Genomic DNA, 24641 nt, shown 5'->3' with positions numbered 1-24641 from the left:
GATGAGTTCTAGTAGTTTTTTGATAGAGTCCTTATACATATTCTGTGTATAATATCAAACAAATGGAATGAATAACAAACTCCAGTATTCCTAGTACAGAGATTATACTCTAGTCTTGGTTTTATTTTTTTAAATTTTTACAATTTCTTTTTCTTTCAAAATAATTATCAGAATGACCACCTTTTTACCACAATGTTTTTTCTTAAAAGAATACCTAACCACATATTTTAGATATTAAAAATTGTTAGAGTTTAAAAGAGTAACAAAGGGAACCCCCATACCCTCTTGGTAGGAATGTAAATTGGTGCAACCGCTATGAAAAACAGTATGGACTTGCCTTAAAAACTAAAAATAGAGCCACCATATGATCCAGCAAACCTACTCCTGAGTATATATCTGGGAAAAACAAAAACTATAATTCAAAAAGATATATGCACTCCAATGTTCATAGCAGCACTATTTATAATAGCCAAGACATGGAAACAACCCAGGTTCCTATCAACAGACAATTAGCTTAAGAAGATGTGACATACATACCATGGAATATAATTGAGCCATAAAAAAATGAAATAGTGTCACTTGCAGCGGCACGGATGGATCTAGAGAATATTAGCCTTAGTGAAATAAGTCAAAGACAAATGCTATATGATGCCATTTATATATGGCATCTAAAAAATAATACAAATGAGTCTATGTACAAAATGGGAACAGACTCACAGATGTAGAAAACAAACTCATGGTTACCGGAGGGGAGGAGGGAGGGAGGGACGGACGGACAGACAAATTAGGAGTGTGGAATTAACAGATACAAACTACTATACATAAAATATATAAATGATAAGGATTTACTATATAACACAGGGAATTATATTCAGTGTCTTGTAATAATCTATAATGGAATATAATCTGCAAAAAAACCCCACTGAATGGCTATGTTGTACACATGAAACTAATGCAATATTGTAAACCAACTGTACTTCAATTTAAAAAAAAGTGTAACAAGACCTTCCTACTTATATATAAAATAACAAGAAAAAGTTATGTGATTTTTTTAAACATGAAGAGTAATTTTCTCACAAAATTTCTTTGTTTTTTGTTTTTCTTGTTTCTGGTCACTAGGAATGATATCGCAGCTTGCAGAAAAATATAGCCTTCCTTTAAGGACAAGTTTTAGCTCTGCTCGAGGATTTTTCATTCAGATGACTACAGATTGTACAGCCCTACCCAATGATCAACTTCCTTCAGAGTTTATTAAGGTTCATTCTAGAGTTTTGATTAGGAACTTATTGTTTCTGATTTTACAGAATTGCATTTACGTATTTTCAAGCACTTCTTGAGTATTACATGACAAATTTCTCAATGTTCTCTGTGTTGCTTCTCTTACTCCTACCCAGCCACCTGTCAGCTTTACTAATCTAAGAGGGATTTAGAAAATTTTTTTAGAAAAATAACAAACACAGTGTTTCCTGCAGTTCTGGGAGCTTGGTATGGATAAAAAAGGAAAATGAAGAAAGAAAGTCCAAAAGGAATTTTTGATCAAAGAAGTTTGGAAAATACTGTACTCTTCCTGTTTTAGATTATTCTCAATGCTTATCTGCCTATTTAAAAGTCCTAAAGTAAAGAAATTTGCTTAATTTTAAAAAATTCAATATTGCCAAACCTTTGGGCCAGGGTGATATTTTATCAATATATATGTTAACTCCTCCATAATATACCAGTTTGGTAAAGTCTAACCCACTCTAACCTTTGTTTTCTCTGCCCCCAAGAGTACCTTTTGACAAAAACAAACCATTCAACTTTCAGGTCTTTAAAATACATACTGTATTACCAAGTAATGAGGGATGGATGAAGTAAAGAATGGGTGGAGAGTTAGTAATGGGGTTAGAGATCGAATGAGATTTGGATATGGGACAAAGGCTAAGACAGGGATCAGAGATGGAGTGAGGATTACTATCCACAATGCATGTTTTTACTTGGTAATATGATGTAGTGTTTTAAAATTTCTACATGGCTACTTTAAGACCTGTAAAAATAATGTCAGATGGACCAGGTGAAAAACTTCTGCTTTTTAGAAGTAATCTTCTTTTTCTCTTTCACAAATATTATTTGGGACTTTTTTTGTGAGACTGGTACCTCAAAAATTAAAGTGATTAAACCTAAGTACTGATACTTCTATTGTTTAAAATCTGTATGTTTTACTTCATAAGAGTATATATGTATCTTGACATTTATTTTTTAATCTCTTACCAGATTTCTAAAGTGAAAAATTCTTATAGCTTTACATCAGCAGATTTAATTAAAATGAATGAAAGATGCCAAGAGTCTTTGAGAGAAATCTATCACATGACTTATATGTAAGAGCATTTGAAATTTTTGAATACTGAACTAAATTGATTTAATTTGAGGTACTATAAGTTTCATTAATTGACTCTTTCTCTGGTTGCAGAAAATTGTAAAGTTATGAATGTTAGCAAAGAAAGACCATTTCCTGGAAAGCCAATTAAAACTTTAAAGTCTGTCATTGTGGTTAGGATCACTGAGCCTCACAGAACATTCAGGGCAAATCTTAATTACAAAAACGAAACAAAACAAAACAAACCCATTATACTGGGTTATAGAAAAAGTTTGATACCCAACTAAATTTCTGCATTTCAGCAGTACTTCATTCATTCTTTTGATAAAGTTTTAAGAAATGTTATAATGACATGAGCTTGAAATATCTGTAGTACCACTGATACTTTTGTAGCATATATTCCATCATGATGTAGAACTTGGCACATCTGGGCTTATCTTGGGCCCAGATAAGTTTCATTTAGTTTATTCTTTTCCTTTAGTATGTAAGCCCTAAAATTCTCATGCCTTAGTACTTACATAGCAACATGACGATAATGCTAGTCTTCAGCTGTTCATGAAATGGTAGCAATGTGTCTAGAAATAAGAACTAGGACATTCAGAATTGGTGAGCTGAGATGATAAATGTTGGGCTTTCAAAACAATTTCAGAGCATAGACCAAAAAGATTATAAAATATAAGTAGTTGGGGAACATATTTCTCCATGTAAGGGAAAAACTTTTATATTATGTCACAATATGATAACTGCCACATAAAAGCTTAAATAATTATGTTGTTAGGGTGTGTGTGTGTGTGTGTGTGTGAGAGAGAGAGAGAGCGAGAGAGAGAGAGAGAGAGAGAGAGAGAGGGAGAATGGGTGAGAGAGAAAATACATAATAGCTCTTGTGTTAAATTTAGCATTGCGAAAACAAAATTATTAGCAGATGAGATCTGTTGAAGTATAGTGAAGGCTTGATTTTACCTATATAAAATATTCCTATTAATAAAAATTTATTTTATGAATATTTAGTGAAAGCAGTTATTTAAAAAGCTTGGTGTTAACACATTAGAAAATGGATTTTTGCTATTAAGTGACTGTGACCCTGGGTATGTGCTTCAATTTCCTCATCTTTAAACTGAGGCAATAGAACAATAGACTTTATCTGTAGTATACAACTCAACTGTGAATGTTATTTTAACTCAGGCAATGAATTTAATATTGTTTTACAATTACATTGTATGTCCCTCTGTAAAAAGCACTGCTTGTCTTACCAAACATGTACTTTCAGGATAGTGTGCAAACTGCTTAGTGAGATTTATGAACATATTCATTGCTTATATAAGCTGTCTGATACTGTGTCAATGCTGGATATGTTACTGTCATTTGCTCATGCCTGCACTCTTTCTGACTATGGTAAGTTATTTTCTCTGGGATAAATATGTTGCATACTGAAATTTGTATTCCATTCAAGAAATTCTATATAACACTTATGAATGGGTTTACCTTTTTTATTTTTTGACCTGAAATATAGTCTCTTGCCTGTGGTCCTAGACTGAGACTCGAAATAGAGAAAGTGAAATTATCCTTAAATTTTCTTTTACAAGTTAGAAAATTATTTACTGAGAAATCGAGAAATCAGTAAGAAAAAAAATACTGCAAGAAACTTTAAAGGTTCCCTTAATAAGAAAGACTGTATGATGGGAAAAGGTATTTTGCAAGGTTTTTTTCATTTTTGATACTTCTGTATTTCTTATAGAAATGTTAAATTTTTCAATTGGTATTATATAGGCCAAAACTTTTTAATCTTTTTTGTCTCTTTGGAGGTCAAAAGCTTACATTGGAGATCAGCTATTTTAATAGTAATTTTCTTAACTATTAAGCTATTTGTTGTTGCTCCATTTTGAGAGGGACATCCTAAAACTCAAAACTTAAAAATAGTGAATTTTTGGTGTTAAAAATGATTTAAAAATAGTAAAAAAAATTTTCTGATCAACCTCACTTTTATAATGAATGCTTTCAAGTTTATCCATGTGTTTCATCTAGAAGCATGTAGCATTTTAATTTTTACTTGTCCTCCCACCCTCTTCCTCCTCCCTTCACCTCAGGAATTATCTATAGAGACCGGATCTTTATTTCTTGCTATAAATTAACAAATCTTTTGTGTCTATTTTCTCTATCCTCTGAGATTTCTTTTTAGACAAAGTTTCTATAAGTTTGGACGTTAAAGTTATGTTTTTATTTGGTTTTACTCTATTTTCAGATCTCATTTGAAAAGCTGAGTATGCCAAATTTGAAATAATGCTTAAGGCAAGGATTAAGTAAATGTACAATTTTGGAGTACCTGTAAATTAATTGTTATTTTTAAAGTGTTATGAATGGCTGGTTGATTCTTTTTAATTTATGCAAATCTGAAAATGTTATGAACTGTTTTGGAGCCCAGTACAATGACAGGGAACTAAATCTTAGATTTTTCTGGAAATGAATAAAAGTTGTGATGTGATTAGAGTATGTCAATTATAATTTAGAGGGATTAGGGATAAAATAATACCTTAATGATATTGTTCCAAATTGACCCTAGTAAAATCACTAAAGTACAAACAGTATGTACACACCACAAAATCTTTAAGTATAAATATATTAATCTTTCGAAAACATTCTATTTTTCTCTTTAGTTCGGCCAGAGTTTACTGATACTTTAGCAATCAAACAGGGATGGCATCCCATTCTTGAAAAAATATCTGTGGAAAAACCTATTGCCAACAATACCTATATTACAGAAGGGAGTAATTTTTTTATCATAACTGGACCAAATATGAGTGGAAAATCCACATATTTGAAACAGATTGCTCTTTGTCAGATTATGGCCCAGATTGGTAAGTTATGGATTTACTTTATAGTTACCAATTCTGCTCCCCATTTTAAATATTTCATGCCCAGTATTTTAGATCTAGGTGCCTAATTAACCCAAGAACAGTTTGGAGTAGATTTTCTTACCTAAAAGTATAATAGTGTCAAATATATATATATAATATAATATATGTATATATAAAGTAACTTTTACTATTTAGTATTTACTAAGCTCCATTAAATTTGGATCGTATTGTACTGAAAATTTTGTGGGATATAACAAAAGTAGAAACTTCCTTACTATAGCTATTAAAGTTGTATCAACTATTGCTAAACGGAATCGTATAATTATCTGAGATTCAAAAACTTTGTTGGGAGAAAAAGTGAAATAAGTAGGATAAACTGCTGCCTTTAATAACTCATGGAAGATTTTCCCAAAATTATAACATTGGGCACAGAGACATATCCCTTACTTAATTTAAGGGGTACCAATGACTTGGCCACAGCAACTGATATATTACACACATGTAAATGGCTGTCACTGGCCCAACATTGTTACATATTTCTTGGCATAGAGCCACAACTCACCGCTTATCTCTGAAAACTGGGTTCCTTGAGGACTATATGAATCAGAGATGAAATTATTGGTCCTAACGCAGTATTTCTCAACCGGAGATGATTTTGGGTCCCCTCACCCCCTGGAATTTGGCAATGTCTGGAGACATTTTGATTGTAACAACTGAAGGGAGTATAAAATGGCAGAGATGCCGCCAAATATCCTTCACTGCACAGGACAGCCACCTTCTCCCTTTCATCCCCACCTCCCCACCCTAGGCCACACACGTACACAAGAAAGATTTATCCAGCCCAAGATGTGGTTGAAAAAGCTTGGTCTAATGTAATGGATTGTAAGGGAAATACAGCAATAATAATATTGATTATATAGTGCAAATTTACCCTTACTACTGGGAAAGAAAATTAGAGATGAGCGAATGAATGATTAAAGAGTAAATAGTTTATTGAGTTTATAGTTTAAAAGGCCATCTTAGATAACTTCCCTCCCCTTATAAGAATACTGATTCATACGTGACATGATAATCTTACTTCTGTTTGAATAGTTATGAGGAGTTCGGTCCTTTAAAAAAAACAGGCTATCTAATTGTTGCATAGCTGTAATTGTTAGAACATTCATTATACTGAATTGAAATTTGACTGTCTATAACTTCTACTCATTAGTCCTGATTCTTCTATGCTTTTCAGAATCATCTAGTATCTCCTGAGAATAGCCCTTCAAATACTTTAAGAAAATTACTATTATTCCTCTTGTCACTGTCCCTCTTCAGCCTCTGAAATACCTAAAAGTATATAAAATATTTCATATGATCTGATCATAAAGGAAACAGTAGGACTTGAAAGGCACCAGAGTTAAGAATATAGACTTTGGAACTAGGCCTAGCTTGTCTAGTTACTGCTGTGTGATCTTAGGCAAATTACTTAACCTCCTTAGTTTTTCTATCTGTAAATAAAAATTATAATAGTACCTATGTCTAAGAATTGTTGTAAAGTTTAAGCAAGATAATATACATAAAATGCTGTGGACTTAAGGGAGGGGTATGAGAAAGAAGGAGACTTTCCAGATGGAGGTAAGAGCATGTTCTAAACCACAGAAGCAAAAAACGGTATGATGTTCGCAAAGAACTACAAGCAATCCAGAGGCTTAGTAGTTCTTTTGCTTTGTAGAACAGAGTGGCTGTGAGAAGTGGCAAGCTTAAAGCTGGAGAGATGGGCAGGAGTCGGATTGTGAAGGGCCTTAGGTAGTTAATGGGGGAGATAGAACTTTATCCAGAAATCTATAGGGAGCTATTGAAATTTAAGCAGAAGAATGGCATAATTGGATTTGAGTTTTAGATAGCTCACTCTGGCTAATGTATGGTTAGAGGAGAGCCAGATTAGAAGCACAATATCAGCCAATAGGTTTCTGTGACCTGATGATATGTGGAGAGCCTTTTTGGTGGAGGTAAGAGAGAAGGGAAAATATGAACATATACCATATACACTATATTCTGTACTTGATACGTTCACATTTATTTTCCCCTTTAATCCTTTTGGCAATCTTATGAGAAAGTTGTATTTAAGATACCTGTCCTCTTGAGGTGCGATCATTATAATTACTATTGTTATTATTACTTTTATTTTTATTAGTATTATCCTGACTTTTGCTTTCTCTTCCTGCTAGTCCTTATTATTCAGAGATGGATCCTATTCTTCACCCTTGCCTTTGTTTTAAATCCTGGACTAATCTGGCTTTGTTTCTTCACTCCCATTATTTCACCATTTTGTCTGTACAGAGTTCTGTATACTTGATACGTTTCCCATTCAACTATTTGTATATTTTTTATCTTCCTATGGTTTTAGAATCCCTTTTGTATCCCATTTTGTATACAGGTAGGTGCATTAATCAGATTGATTTGTTTTCAAAAGATGAATATTTTAGATTAGTTAGCCTGATAATTTCTCAGACAGAAACAGTTTGTGGATGAAAATATACCTTATTAAAAAAATTAAATGTTTTGCCTTCGTTCTAATCGTGGATATTTCTGTACTTTTCTAATAACAGAGATTTCCTAATATATCTTTCTGTAATGATTTTATCAACTTGAACTTCATAACTATTTCCTTCAGATTTTCACATTTTGAGTATTCTTTGTCATCTAACTATATTATTTAAAATTTTTGTCAAGTTTGTAACAAATCTTTCTAATGTACTTGAATATATATTATCTTTTTTCAACTTCCAGATAACTTTGTACAATAGGTAGGGTAAGCATTTCCATTTCATATGTGAGGAAGATGAAGCTGGAAGAATTGAAGTGCTGTCCAAGGTTATACAGTTAATGACAGAGCTGGGGCCATGTCTTCTAATTCCATATCCAGTGATCTTTCTACCATATTAATCCTTAGATAGGCTAGTAAATAATCTGTGTTGGTGGAAAGTGCAAAATGTTAGTAGTACTTATATTTTATAAAAACATCTCAGTTTACTTTGACCTTATATTTTGTAGGATCATATGTTCCAGCAGAATATGCTTCCTTTAGAATTGCTGAACAGATTTTTACAAGAATAAGTACTGATGATGATATCGAAACAAATTCATCAACATTTATGAAGGAAATGAAAGAGGTACCCAAACTCAGCTTTTCTTATGTTAAAAACATATTGACTTCTCCTACTAATGGTCAATAATAACATAAGAAAGTATTCTTATACTAAAGCATGCAGATGTGTTTATACTCCTCTACAAGAGCCAGAGGGCAGTCAAAGACAGCTTCCTAATTTCTGTCTTATGTGGAAATGGCAGCACATATTTTATTGACAAATACAGCTTTAAAGAAAAAGCTAGTATTATTGAATGATAACGTGTATGCATGTTTTTGTATGGAATATATAAAAGACTTCAGGGAACAATGACCTGTTCAGGAACATTTTACATAGTACCTATTGTCCCTGTTAGGCTTGATTTTAAAATAAAAGATCACTGTGTTAAAAGGCTTTTAAAAATCACCCTCTTCTGTGCTCTTGTAGAATTTTTACTTCCTGTAACAAAGTATGTATCATCACCTATTTTTGATCTGAGCAATGTCAAATAAGCTTGAAGGGCTAAAAGAATTCAGTATAGCTCTTGGGCTATCTTCAGTGGGAAGGAGTTATTGGATCCCTATACAGTTGCCTAATTTTCTTTAGGTAGAGGGAGAATAAAGTTATCATTTGCCCACAGTATATGATACTTATATAATTATTTAGTATATGTTGAATATCTGTGGGAGAATATAGCAATAGACTAGATGCTTGAGGTGCATTTTTATTTTATCTTTTTAAAGTTACAGTCTGATTTTATTTATTTCATTTATTGGCTGCATTGGGTCTTCATTGCTGTGCATGGGCTTTCTCCAGTTGTGGTGAGTGGGGGGCTACTCTGTTGCAATGCACGGGCTTCTCATTGTGGTGGCCTCTCTTATTATGGAGCATGGGCTTCTAGGCACGTGGGCTTCAGCACTTGTGGCATGTGTGCTCAGTAGCTGTTGCTCAGGGGCTCTAGAGCACAGGCTCAGTAGTTGTGGTGCACGGGTTTAGTTGCTCCATGGCATGTGGGATCTTCCCAGACCAGGGCTCAGCTCATGTCCCCTGCACTGGCAGGAGGATTCTTAACCACTGCACTACCAGGGAAGTCCTGAGATGTATTTTTAAATGATCCTAGCTCTCAAGAAGCTTAGTCTCGTGGAAAGGTAAAATGGCCACGAAGGTTACTATTGTGTCATGACATAGGCCTTTATTGGGCATGGGTTTAAATTTATTTGTTTAATTGGGAATCAGTGGACTTGGATGCTTTTCCCTAAATTTTTCTTTTCATTTTTACTGGCTATAGAGATGTTAAAATAAATTTGAGAGAGAGTTTAAAGCATTTTATGACGATTAGTCATTTGTAGAGACGAAAATGACCATCTTTGTGCTTTATTTAAACATTTCATTCATTGCTTTATTTCACTGTATCGGAAACATCAATATTTTAGATAATATTTATTTACTCTGTTGTCTCATACACATATGCATATGTCTGTTTATGTACACATCAGCTATTCTATTGGAATTGTTAGTAATGAGACTTTTAGAAAGAAAAGCAATGTGTTAGTTTCTGCTCAGCAGGATTTCTCTGTAAAAATATATTTCAAATGAACTAATAAAGAGACTGGATTTTTCCTCATTTTTTCCTATGATAGTGGCAGCTGTTTGGTTGCAATGAATAATACTGAACTTATATTTTCAGATAGCATATATTCTACATAATGCTAATGGCAAATCACTCATATTAATTGATGAACTTGGCAGAGGTACTAATACAGAAGAAGGTATTGGCATTTGCTATGCTGTTTGTGAATATCTGCTGAGCTTAAAGGTATTCTTCTCTATTTATGTTAAGTACATTAATTTTGAGCCCTTTTCAAAAATTGTTGTATTGAATGAAATATTTTTAAAATTCTATAGTGCCTTACAGTTTTCAAAAGTTTCACACAAATGATTTCATATAATCCCGTAATAACCTTTTTTCCCCCCTAGTCATATTTTGCCTCTGCTTCCTTCCCTTTCCCCACTGATAACATTAGTTTGCTCTCTATATCTGTGAGTTTGTTTCTTTTTGTTTTGTTCACTAGTTTGTTGTAATTTTTAGATTCCATATTAAGTAGTATCATACAGTATTTGTCTTTCTCTGACTTATTTTACTTAGTATAATGTCCTCCAAGTCCATCCATGTTGCTGCAAATGGTAAAATTTCATTTTTTTTCATACATAGAAAACAAATTTAAGGTAACCAAAATGGAAAGGGGGGAGGGGTAAACTAAGAATTTGGTATTAATAGATACACACTACCATATACAAAATAGATAAACAACAAGGACCTACTATATAGTATAGGGAACTATATTTAATATCTTGCAATAACCTTTAATGGAAAATAATCTGGAAAAGAATATATGTATTCTTTTGGTGTACAACTGAAACATGGTAAATCAACTATACTTCGATTAAAAAATTTTTCATTCTTGTTAATGGCTGAGTAGTATTCCACTGTGTGTGTGTGTGTGTGTGTGTTTACACACACCACATCTTCTTTGTCCATACATCTGTTGATGGACACTTAGGTTGCTTCCATACCTTGGCTATTGTAAATAATTTGTTGAATCCTTTTTTGATGTATCCTTTGTAAACTTATCACGATTGGATTTTACAGGCACCTACAAAATAGCTCTTTAAAATAATTTTAAGTAATGTAATCATACCATAGCATTTATATTTTTTGTTACTTCATTTCTCATGGAAGCAAGAACAGTTAATATGATAGTCATAATGTACAAAAGGAAAGGAGGAAATCAAGAAATAAAAATAATGTCAAAAACAGTCACTTGGCTTTAATCAAATTAAATAGCAAAACATGAAAACATTTCAATAATTGACTCCACATATAATAACACTGACTGCAGTGTTACAACATGAATTAATAAACTATGTATCTGAAGTCACTTTATGGAAAATCTATTTTATTTTCCTAAGATTTTATTTCTTTAAAGAAAACATTTTTTCATAAATCAACTATGTAAAACAAACTATGATTTTTTGCTCTATTTTTAAGGTAATTTTAAAATATCTTTTTAGATAATCATTCAAAATATATATTGGTATGAAAAAATTTACATAAAAATATTTTTCTATATTTAAAGTACTTTAAAATATCCCTAAGATGAGGTTCTGTACCTTAAATAAGAGTCCGTAATGATTTATTATATATAGAATGAGAAAAATCTTATTTTTTGGTTTCTTTGTTTTTGTTTTTTTGTTTTGTAGTTTTATTTTTTCATATTTTTTCTTTTCTCATTCTTTTTGGAGAAAAATCTTATTTTATACTTAAAGAAAGGTATGTGATGAATAAAAACTAATGTTAATAGGTAACATTAGTCTTTGTAATTCCCATTCTATTTCAGTTGATAAGAATTTCTCATGTAAATAAGATGCATATATTGCTTATTGGGATTAAAAGCTCATTAGTAATAGTGATGGTTAATTTTATATATTAGCTTGATTGGGCGATGGAGTACTCAGACATTTGGTCAAACATTTTTTTCTGGGTATATCTGTAAGGGTGTTTCTGGATGAGATTAGTGTTTGAATTGGTAATAAGGAGTAAAGTAGGTTGCCTTTTCTAATGTGGGTGGGCCTTATCCAGTCACTTTTGAGTGGGGCCCAGTTGAAGGCCTGAACAGAATGAAAAGATTGACCCTCTTGGAGTAGGAGGAAACTCCTGCCTGACTACCTTCGATCTAGAACATCTATTCTTTCTTGCATTCCGTCTTGAACCGAAACATCAGCTCTTTCTGCATATTCAGCCTGCTAACGTTTAGACTAGAACTACACTGTTGACCCTCCTGATTCTCAGGCCTTTGGGCTTGGAGTGGAACTACATCATTAGCTTTCCTGGATCTCCAGCTTGATGATTGCAGCTTTGAAGACTTGTCAATCTCCATAATCACATGAGTCATTTCCTTATAATAAGTCTTTCTCTTTCTGTCTGCAGACAGGCGCGCGCACACGCACACACACACACACACACACACACACACACATTCTGTTAATTTGTTTCTCTGGAGAACCCTGCCTAATATAAATTTTAATATCAAGTGTGGTTTTAGGGGAACAAAATTTTAAGGATGAATGTTTTGAGTTCTGGAGTTTCTGGAATTGACTTTCTAATCTAATTAGATTTAAAGATACGAATGACTATTTCCAGTAGTAAAGAAAGCACTGGTAGTGCATAGTGTGATCTAGCAATAGAAATATGCAAAATATCACTATTGGATATTCTTAATCAACCACTTACAAGAAGCAAGGAGCTTGGTAACTGTGTATATGATACTTTCAAAGGTTTTGGCAAACTAACAAATATAATGAGGTTGTCTGGTTGCTTCTACTATTGCTCAACAAAGTAGGGAAAGAAAAGGAGATGAGCTCAGGAATTCAAATTCCTGAGTAAATCCATGCATAAATGACCTGAAAGCTTGTATATGTGTCCTGAAGGAGACTCTTACCTTCTATAGCCTAAGGTTACTGAAAATCCAGAATCTCATTCTGTGACTGGCTGAATTATAATGCAAGTTGAATTCCCAGCCACATAGTAGCAACTCTGTTATTAAAGTCAGAACATTGCTTGGGAAGGAATGCAATCCTGAAAGTTAGAATGGGGACATGTGGGAAGTCTACTGAAGCTGGGAACATTGAACCTCTAAGTTCTAATGAGTCTTCTTTGCCAGTGGAAGAGGCTTCTCTACCCTCAATGTGAGTAGCTTCATTGCCCATCTGAGGGGATTAACTCTGTTTTGTCTGAAGAAACTGTAATGGCTTCCTCTGAGGCAGTTGCCATGTAAGACAATGCTAAACCTCCTCAGGATCCACCCTTACCATCCTTATTTGCTTCTTAACTATACATAGACTCAGGTCCCAGTTGGCCCCTAAAGGTGAGGTACGAAGTATGGCCCACGAGGAGGTAAACTACACTTCAAAAGAACTACTTGCGTTTTTAAATTTGTACAGATAGAAATCTGGGGAACATGTATGGAACTGAATATTAAGGCTGTGGGATAATAATGGAAGGAATGTAAAGCTGGATAAGGCCAAACTTATTGATATGGACTCACTAAGCAGAGGTTTTGAATTTAATGTTGCAGTTCAGGATGTTTGGTTGGTTAGTTGAAACATGAACCAAAAGATAGCCCAGTACCAGCCTTGGTTAAATGTAGAAAAAAAGATTCAAAGGCTTAGGGGAATTGGAATGTTATTATGGATTTGTCATTTAAGACCTACTCACCTACCCTGCAAGGGTCCAGAAGACATACCTTTCACCATGACTTGTGAGAAATAAATGTGTGAGGAGAGCCCCAGCATCCTTGAAGAGCTCTGTGATCTGTGATCACTATTCTGTGTAGGCCAGATCTTATGGTGGAAACTGCAGTTACTGAATTGGAAAACCTAAATACAGTGGGAGTAATTATATCTTGGTGTGGCAGGAGCCAACTGATGATACTCTACTACCAAAGGCAAGACAGGCATGGTTACCAAAACAGACAGCAGAGTCCAAAGCAGCAATCAGAATGGTCTTGACTTGGGCAGTTGTATGGCATTGGCTGGTTGATTGTGGTGTTCCTAGAAGTAAAATAGAAAGGAAGCTTATTAAATTCTTACTTGATCTGTATAAGTCGGCCAAGTGTACATGTCAAGCCTGAACCATAAAAAAGAGAATCAAGGCCCCTCAGCCAATTTCTGAGCCAGTTTACAGATCTAGAACTTCTTAAATGAAGGGGAAGCTGGGTCCCCTTGAGGAGGGACTCTGGTATATTCCAAAAATGTACTCTGTTAATTTTTCTCCCAGCCTTCCCCCAAAGAACATACAGCCTTTTATCAGGGTAACTGCATTGGGAAAAAAGGAAATAATCAGGCTTCTTGAGGACTGCTAGATACTGGCTCTGAACTGACTCTAATTACAGAGACCCAAAACATCACTGGCTTACCAGTCACAATAGGGCTTATGGAAGTCAGATGATCAATGTAGCCTTAGCCCAGGTCTGTCTTACAGTGGGTATGCAACCCATCTTATGGTTATTTTCCCAGTTGTTTTCCCAGTTCTGGAATGTATAATTGGGATATGTGTATTCAGCAGCTGGTAAAATCCCCACATTGGTTTCCTGGCCTGTGGAGTGAGGACTACTATGGTAGGAGAGACCAAATGGAAGCCACTAGAACTGTTTCTGTGTAGGAAAATAGTAACCCAAAGTAGTACCCCATTCCTAGAGAGATTGGAGAGATTAGTGCCACACTCAAGGACTTGAGAGTCGCAGGGGTGGTGATTCCCATCACATTCCCATTTAACTCATCTATTTGGCCTGTGCAGAGGACAGATGAACCTTAGAGAATGACAGTGAATGATTGTAACCTTAACCAGGTGGTGACTGCAATTGCAGCTATTCGTACCAGATGAGGTTTCATTGCCTGAACATATTAACATATCCCTTGGTACCTGGTATGCGGCTAATTGATTTAGCCAATGCATTTTTCTCCATAAAGTTCACCAGAAGCAGTTTGCTTTCAGCTGGCAAGGTCAGCAGTACCCCCTTCACTGTCTGACTTCAGAGGTATATCCACTCTCCAACTCTCATAATTTAGTTTGTAAGGATCTTGATTACTTTCCTTTTGATGAGATATCACACTGGTCCATTACATTGATAACATTATGCTGATTGGACCTAGTGAGCACAAAGTAGCAACTACTCTAGACTTATTGGTAAGGCATCTGTGTGTCGGGGGAGGGGGAGGTAAATCCGACAAAAGTACAGGGGCCTAAAGACCTGTACTCCGAAAACTGTTACATGCTGATGAAACAAATTGAAGATGACACAAACAGATGGAAATATCTACCATGTTCTTGGATTGGAAGAATCAGTATTGTTAAAATGACCACAAGGCAATCTACAGATTCAGTGCAATCCCTATCAAATTACCAGTGGCATTTTTTACACAACTAGAACAAAAAAATTGTTTAATTTGTATGGAAACGCAAAAGACCCTGAATAACCAAAGCAATCTTGAGAAAGGAGAACGAAGCTAGAGAAATCAGGCTCCCTTACTTAAGACTATACTACAAAGCTACAGTAATTAAAACAATATGGTACTGGCACAAAAACTGATCAGTGGAACAGGGTAGAAAACCCAGAAATAAACCCATGCACCTATGGTCAAGTAATCTATGACAAAGGAGGCAAGAATATGTAATGGAGAAAAGACAGTCTTTTCAATGAGTGGTGCTGGGAAAACTGGACAGCTACATGTAAAAGAATGAAATCAGACCATTTCCTAACACCATACACAAAAATAAACTCAAAATGGATTAAAGACCAAAATGTAAGACTGGATACTATAAAACTCCTAGAGGAAAATATAGGCAAAATACTCTTGGACATAAATTGCAGCAATATTTTTTTGGATCTGTCTCCTAGAGTAATGGAAGTAAAAACAACAAATAGGACCTAATTAAATTTAAAAGCTTTTGCATAGCAAAGAAAACCATAAACAAAACAAAAAGACAACCTACAGAATGGGAAAAAAATATTTACAAATGATGCTATAGACAAGGGTTTAATTTTCAAAATATATAAACAGCTCATACAGCTTAATAAAAAAAAACAACAATCAATAAATGGGCAGAAGAAATAGGTATTTCCCTGAAGAAGAAATATGGATGGCCAATAGGCATGTGAAAAGATACTCAATATTGCTAATTATTAGAGAAATGCAAATCAGAACTACAATGAGTATCACCTCTCACCAGTCAGAAAGGCAGTCGTTAAAAAGTTTACAAATAATAAATGCTAGAGAGGGTGTGGAGAAAAAGGAAGCCTCCTACACTGTTGGTGGGAATGTAAATTGGTGCAGCCACTATGGAGAACAGTATGGAGGTTCCTTTAAAAACTAAAAGTAGAGTTACCATATGATCCTGCAATCCCACTCCTGGGCATATATCCAAAGAAAACTATAATTTGAAAAGACACATGAACCCCACTGTTCATAGCAGCACTATATACAATAGCCAAGGCATGGGAGTAACCTAAATGTCCTTTGACAGATGAATGGATAGAGGAGATGTGGTGTGGTGTGTAATGGAATACTACTCAGCTGTAAAAAAGAATGAATGCCATTTGCAGCAACATGGATGGACCTAGAGATTATCATATTAAGTGAAGAAAGTCAGAGAAAGACGTATATGATATCACATATGTGAGATCTAAAAAAATAATGCAAATGAGCTTATTAGCAAAACAGAAATAGGCTCACAGACGTAGAAAACAAGTGTATGGTTACCAAAGGGATAGTGGGGGTTGGGGAGAGATAAATCAGGAGTTTGGGATTAACATATATACAATACTATATATAAAACAGATAAACAAGGACCTCCTGTATAGCACAGGGAACTATACCCAATATCTTATAATAACCTATAATGGAAAAGAATCTGAGAAAGAATATACATGTATGCATGCTTCAATCACTTTGCTATACACTCGAAAGTAACACAACATTGTAAATTAACTATACATCAAATTTTTTTTTAATTTACACAAGGAAAAATTACAGGGGCCTTCTACCTCGGTGAAATTTCTAGGAGTCCAGTGATATGGGGCATGTTAAGATATCCCTTCTAAAGAGAAATATAAGTTGTTACACCTGGCTCCTATAACTAAAAAGAGGCAAAATGCATTGTTGGCCTCTTTGGATTTTAGAGGCAACCTATTTCTCATTTGGATGTGTTACTCCAGCGCATTTACCAAGTGACCTGAATACTGCTAGTTTTGCATGGGGCCCAGAGCAAGAGAAGGCTCTGCAACAGTTTCAGCCTTGCAAGCTGCTCTGCTACTTAAGCCATATAATCAAGCAGATTCAATAGTGTTTCAAGTGTCAGTGACAGACAGAGATGCTGTTTGGCCCCTTTGACAGGCCCTTGGACCTGAGAAGGCCATGAAGGCACAAGTTACATGAAGAAATGGCTCAAGTGCTCATGGTCCCCACTCCTCCTACACTGCTTTCTCTTTGTCACCTTGCACCTGTGGCCTCATAGAGAGTTGACAGAAGAAGAGAAGACTTGCCTGTTTACAGGTGGTTTTGTATGATATTCAGGTGCCACCCAAAAGTGGACAGCTCTAGCACTATACCCTTTCTAGTCCCTGAAGGACACTGGTGAAGGAAAACAGTGATTGGGCAGAAATTCAAGCATCGTACATGGTTGTTCATCTTGCTTGTGAGGAGAAATGGCCAGGTGTGTGATTATATATCAGTTCATGGGCTGTGGCCAGTGTGGTCTGGCTGAGACTTGGAAGGAATATTTTTGGAAATTTGGTGACAAGGACGTTTGGGGAAGAGGAATGTGGATAATCTTTCTGACTAGGCAAGAAAATGTAAAGACATTTGTGTCCTGTGTGAATAGTCAGTGAAGAGTGGCCTCAGGAGAGGAGGCTTTTAATAATCAAGTGGATAGGATGACCTGTCCTGTGGATACCAGTCAGCCTCTTTCCCCAGCCACCCCTGCCATCACCCAAGGGGTTCATGAACAAATTGGTATTGATGGCATGGATGGAGGTTATACATGGGCTCAGCAACATAGATTTCCACTAACCATGGCCAACCTGGCTACAGCCATCCCCGAGTGCCCAGTCTGACCAACACTTAGCCTCTGATACAGCACAATCCCCTAAGGTGATTAGCCAGCTGCCTGGTGGCAGGTTGATTACATTGGACCACTTCCATTAAGAAAGGGGCAGCAACTTGTCTTACTGGACTAGATACTTACTCTGGATACAGATTTGCCTTCTCTGAATGTATGGCTTCTGCAAAAACTACCACCCATGAACTTAACAGAATGCTTTATCCACCATCATGGTATTCCACACAGAATTGCAGAACTATTTCTGATTAAGGAACTCACTTCATAGCAAATGCAGTGCAGCAGTGAACCAGTATTCATGGACTTGTCTTATGTTCCTCAACCATCCTGAAGCAGCTGGCTTGATAGTAAAAATATAATTATTGCTACTTACTTTTAAGGAGCTTAAAGTTAATTGTTTTTTTTCTAACCTAGTATCTTTAGGGCCTAGCACAGTCCTTGTAGTAGAAAGGTCTTGAATAATTATTTGTTAAATCAAATTAACCTGAAATAGAGTTTACAGAGTTACTGGAATAGATTGATTTGATATATAAAATTTGAGGATATTATTGTTATTATGAACATGGTCTCTGGCTCCTAAATATTGATAGTTTACTGGGTTTCTAAGTATTTTCCTATTGCTTTGTAAATTTGGTTTGTTTTATACCCCCTTTTCATTTGTTTAGCAGTTTTTGAGATTTATTATTTTTCTGTCATATACAAAACCATTCCTCCCATTGATACTCTTTCCATAGTTGATAGCCATTTGCCAGTCAGATATTTTCTTTCTAATGTCTTAATATTTAAATTTTCCACTAATCACCTATTTAGTTTCTCACTAGTGTCTTAAAACATAACTAGTTAGTCACATCTCCTTTTGTTTTAGTAACTCTGGGCAGGAGGCCACTGTGCTGGTCTTAAGTTGCTTGGACCACCTCCATCAAAATCACCTGAAGTACTTAGGGAAAATTCAGTTCCCCAGGGCCCTAAATAACACTGCTGATTGTGAGAATGTGAGGGGGATAAACACCAAGAATTTGCATTTTTAACAACCTCCTCAGGGGATTACTAAAGTTTAAGAATCATCGTACTAAGCAGTGTTCTCAACCTTTTTTTCCTCTTTAAGTACCTAACCCAAACACAATGCAAATATAAAAGCAGAAACCTTTGCAATTTCAAATACCTGAGACAATCCATTGATTTCAGTTTCCCAAAACTACTTATACGGAAGGAAGCTACTTTTAGAGCTTTTTAAAAGTGGAGGGGAATGTTATAATTTCATTTGTGGATTACTTCTGTAATAAATGATTACCTCAGCTAATAGCTTTATTTCTGGTAAACTTCATCCTTTCAATATCTTCAGATTTTTTTTTATGATTTTTGCATTTGTTCTCTTTCCCATAATGTAACATACGTGTATGTAAACATAATAAACATGTTTTCTTCGTTGAATATAAAATTTCAAAACATTTTAAGATGAATTGACCATGTTATCCTCAAAGTTCATCAGTTTTATTTTTGCATTTCTGCTAAGCTACTCAGAAAGTTAAACTAAAATTTTGTTTAAATAGTTAAAATAAAATTTTCTAGTTCATTTAAAAATATTGATATTCATTATTGTATATTCTAGGCATTTACACTGTTTGCTACACATTTCCTGGAACTATGCCATATAGATGTTCTGTATCCTAATGTAGAAAATGTTCATTTTGAAGTTCAACATGTAAAGAACGCCTCAAGAAATAAAGAAGCAATCTTGTATACCTACAAACTTTCTAAGGGACTCACAGAAGAAAAAAACTATGGTATTGCATATAGAAATTATATATATATATATATATATACACGCACACACACACACACACACTGAAACACTACATTTTCTCGTAAGACAAACTTTCTTCTCCTCTTTACCTGACTGTCAATCTAAGCAACTTTCCCTTTTCATTCTTTTGAGTGCTTATATGCTCTAAGACTGTATTTTCTATGTGAAACTCACATTTTTATATATATTAAGCTTGTTTTAAAACATTAACAGTAATTATGTAGAATTATAATACATGAAAGCCTCAGAAGTAGAGTTTCTATCCTTAGAAAAATGTTGTTTATATTTGCAACTTACATAATGAATTTAAAATTATGTATTTCTTAGACACTCTTTCAGTAACAGGGTCCTTCCTCTGTTTTCTTCAGATTCAGGGAACTTGATAACTAAATCTTAAGTCTTAAAATGGAATGTATTATCAAATTATGTGTGTTCATAAACTTGGGTAGATGTTTTCTGTCTAAATCATTATGTGACAGGTAAGGTTGCACAGATTCAGGGAATTTTCAGTTGAGTTTTACATATAAAGTTTCAAAAATTATTTTAGCTATGAATGTGACCTTTGTGAGGGTAAAAAAAGCATCTTCATTTTTGCTATTTGAAATGGGAAAATCAAATGGATAACAATTTGTATCAGATGTTCAATCTTTATAAGCCTCAGTTTCATCTATTAAATGGTGATATATGTGGATTTGTGAAGATTAAATGAATTATCAAATACAAGCTGCCTAGCATAGTGCCTAGCAATTAGTAACTTCAAATAAATGTTAGTATTGCTTCTATTGCCTCTAAAGCAATAAACTATTAGCACATGAGAATACTAGTTGGTTATGTCTTCTGAGAAATTCCTCCCTCATTGATCCCTCTATCTGCTGGATAGATGAATATTCAGCTCTAGGCTTATCTCTGACTATACTTTCTTCTCCCCTGCAAAGCCCATATGTCCTTTGACCTACAAACCAAATGAATTTGTAGTTGAAATTTGAATGTCATTGCTATTATTTGATTTTCTAATTACAACTTTTCCTTTTCCTGTCATGTTTTCGCTATTTCAGAGGTATCTTGAGAGGTAATTGATATTCTAATTTGTCTTACATGTTTTAGCAAGTAATTAAATCTCATAATTGGTAAGCTGTCATCCAGAACTTAGGAAAACTTAATTTTGAGAATGAAGTCGTTTATAAATGCCTAAGAAAGGAAGTTTAAATCTGTGAAGAAAAGATTAATACTGATTAAAACAAACATAACCAAACCAGCAATAATAATCTTGAAGCCCCATTGTTTATAATTTTAGGATTAAAAGCTGCAGAGGTTTCGTCACTCCCACCATCCATTGTCTTAGATGCCAAAGAAATCACAACTCAAATTACCAGACAAATTTTGGTAAGAAACTCTTTAGCAATAAGAATTGTTTTTCATATTCAAGAAGATACTTTTAGTGTACATATTTGTTATGGTCTTGGATCTAAATATATAATAACTGATAATTAAAATATATAAAACAAAAACCTTATTCCTAAATAAAATCCTTTTTACTTCTCAAAACTTTTTTGGTTTGATCTATTACAATTTTTCCCAGCAAATCTACTAATAAGATAGGAGACAAAAGTTAAACAGTTCAGTTCCTACTTATTGCTATGCTGACTTTATAAGAAATCTGTAAAAAAGTAAGCATTAAAAATAATCACTATGCACAACATTTTCATATCTTTTTAAATAGTTTTCACAGCTCTTCTATCCATTATCATATATAAGCCTCATAACTCTTCTTGAAGCAGTTAGGTCTAATAAAAGATAAATAATAAAGGTATTACTTTTACTTACATTTTTATAGCTGAGGTTAAATGATTTGCTAGGAAGCAGTAGATGCAATACTGAATTCACGTCTGTTAACTGAAAATTTGGAATTTTTTTTTTTTTTTTCACATCAGATTGCTTTATATTTTAAGAATCCAATGTGTTCAGTAAACTAAGCTAGGTGCAGTATGAAATTTTCTTTGGTACTAACAGTTTCCTGTGTCTTTCACTCTTTCTTAACCTGCCTTCAATGTTTTTTGCATTCCTCAGTCTTTTGACCCTCCTAGACTGCTTTCATTACCTTACTTGCCTAATTACTCCATTGGAATTCCTTCACCAGTAATTTTGGCAGCGCTCCACTTTTAAAGAACCTCTCATTGCCTAGTTCTTCACAGTTCCTCTTGCCAAATTCCAATAATGGGCAACCTCTTCAGTAGCCTTCTAAGTTTTGAATTTCCTGATGCTGCTCAAAATATATTCAAGACAGGCTAATTTTATCCAGTGTAAATCACTATATCATAACTTTAGTTGAATATTTTACTGAATAGTTTTTTCTTCAGTTCTTATAGTAACTCTTTCAAAATGTTTCTACTCTTCTGAGCCCTCAATAACCTTACTGTCTACAAAAAATTTACCTCCTATACTTTTTGAGAGACTTGAGGTCATTCTGATGAGTGCTTGAACCTTTCCTCCTTCAGAACTCTATTTTAGAATGTGTTTTTCACCTATTTCTCTTCTTTCCTATCTCAGAGGAAGAGATTCATTTTCAACCTTAAGGTTAACTTTTCTACCTTCTTCCCATCTCGATTAAGATCAGTTTCTTCATCAGTTTCTTTTTTTCTCTTTTCATTCTTAGTGTTTTTTTATTGACTTTTCTTTTTCCTATGAATATGGTTAGGTTTTGTTTTTTTTACCTTACTTCTCAAACTATATTTCTCTTCCTTTTACTGGTAATTTCTCAAGAGTAGTCTATACTTACTTCTTCCAATTCCTCTTGCAGACTGGATCTTGCCATTACCCTACAGAAAGTTTCCTCTTAAATACTAACTATTCATAAAACCTTATGGCCTTTTCTTTACTTCTCATCTTCCCTTTTTCCCTCTATGGCATTTGACATTACCCTTCTTTCCTTTTCATAATTCTTCCCTATCTTGACTACTGTAGAATTGTCCTCTCCTGAATGTTCTCATCCTCCTACCTCTTTGATTATTACTTCTTTCCTTTCTTCACTAGTGCTTTTTATTATTCCACCTACCAAATAGAAGTATCCTAAGATTTTACTGCTGTTTCTTTGTTTAAAATTCTATACTCTTGGTGATCTCATCCTTTCCTTGGCTTACATTTTCATTTCTTTTTGACGCTGAATCTATATATTTTATCCATATCTCTTCTTGAAATCTTAATTTATGTTTTCACTCTTTAGTAGGTCCAAAATTAAATTTATCATCTTTTGAAAAATATTCTTATCTCTTCACTTTCAAATCTCCCAGTGACCCATCAGAGTCTATGAATCCTTCTTCTTAATTAACTCCCATTAGGACTATGCAGTTGATTCTGTCTCTTTCCCAACCCATCCTACATACACCTACCAGATTGTCTTTTTTTTTTTAAGCACTTTATTGGAATATAATTGCTCTACACTCTTGTACCAGCTTATGAGGTACACCAAAGTGAATCAGCTGTACCCATACACATATCCCCACCTACCCTCCCTCCCTCACTCCCTGCCACCCGCCCCGTCCCGGGCCTCCAAGGCATCACTCATCATCGAGTTGATCTCCTTTTGCTATACAGCAACTTCCCACTAGCAATCCATTTTACAGTTGGCAGTATATATATGTCTATGCTACTCTCTCACTTCGTTCCAGCTTCCCCTTCGCCCCCTGTGCCCCCAACCCTGTGTCCTCCAGTCCATTCTCTGCATCTGCATCCCCATTTCTGTCCTGTCACTGGGTTCATTAGTACCATTTTTTTTTTTGATTCCGTATATATGAGTTACCATACATTATTTGTTTTTCTCTTTCTGGCTTACTTCACTCTGTATGACAGACTCTAGGTCTATCCACCTCATTACATATGGCTCCATTTCATTCTATTTTATAGCTGAGTAATATTCCATTGTATATATGTGCCATATCTTCTTTATCCATTCATCTGTTGATGGGCATTTAGGTTGCTTCCATGTCCTGGTTATTGTAAATAGTGCTGCAATGAACATTACAGTACATGTTTCTTTTTGGATGATGGTTTTCTCTGGGTATATGCCCAGTAGTGGGATTGCTGGATCATGTGGTAGTTCTGTTTTTAGTTTTTTAAGGAACCTCCAAATTGTTTTCCATAGTGGCTATACCAACTTACATTCCCACCAACAGTGCAGGAGAGTTCCCTTTTCTCCACACCCTCTCCAACATTTGTTCTTTCTAGATGTTTTGATGATGGCCATTCTGGCCAGTGTGAGGTGATACCTCATTGTGGCTTTGGCTTGCATTTCTCTAATGATTAGTGATGTTGAGCATCTTTTCATGTGTTTGTTGGCCATCTGTGTGTCTTCTTTGGAGAAATGTCTATTTAGGTCTTCCGCACATTTGTGGATTGGGTTATTTGCTTTTTTGGTATTAAGCTGCATGAGCTGCTTGTATATTTTGGAGATTAATCCTTTGTCCGTTGCTTCGTTGGCAAGTATTTTCTCCCATTCTGAGGGTTGCCTTCTTGTCTTGTTTATGGTTTCTTTCACTGTGCAAAAGCTTTTAAGTTTCATGAGGTCCCATTTGTTTATTCTTGATTTTATTTCCATGATTCTAGGAGGTGGGTCCAAAAGGATGTTGCTTTGATGTATGTCATAGAGTGTTCTGCCCATGTTTTCCTCTAGGAGTTTTATAGTGTCTGGCCTTACATTTAGATCTTCAATCCATTTGGAGTTTATTTTTGTGTATGGTGTTAGGAGGTGTTCTAATTTCATTCTTTTACATGTAGCTGTGCAACTTTCCCAGCACCACTTATTGAAGAGGCTATCTTTATTCCATTGTATATTCTTGCCTCCTTTGTCAAA

General features: G+C 34.7%; 1 protein-coding gene across 1 annotated transcript in view; it reads left to right on the top strand.

The window, feature by feature from the left end:
* The window catches only part of MSH4 (mutS homolog 4), an 82308-nt gene that overhangs the window by 48407 nt on the left and 9260 nt on the right, over positions 1-24641 (top strand). The window contains exons 12-19 of the mRNA XM_057715996.1: positions 1120-1256; positions 2251-2354; positions 3621-3745; positions 5005-5205; positions 8242-8360; positions 10003-10131; positions 19601-19775; positions 21090-21178. Of these exons, the coding sequence (XP_057571979.1) occupies positions 1120-1256; positions 2251-2354; positions 3621-3745; positions 5005-5205; positions 8242-8360; positions 10003-10131; positions 19601-19775; positions 21090-21178 (1079 nt within the window). The remainder of the gene's footprint in view (positions 1-1119; positions 1257-2250; positions 2355-3620; positions 3746-5004; positions 5206-8241; positions 8361-10002; positions 10132-19600; positions 19776-21089; positions 21179-24641) is intronic.

The sequence above is a fragment of the Hippopotamus amphibius genome, chromosome 1 (assembly GCF_030028045.1).
Source record: "Hippopotamus amphibius kiboko isolate mHipAmp2 chromosome 1, mHipAmp2.hap2, whole genome shotgun sequence".
Taxonomy (NCBI): Eukaryota; Metazoa; Chordata; class Mammalia; order Artiodactyla; family Hippopotamidae; genus Hippopotamus; species Hippopotamus amphibius.
This window is presented reverse-complemented; position numbering and strand designations above follow the sequence as displayed.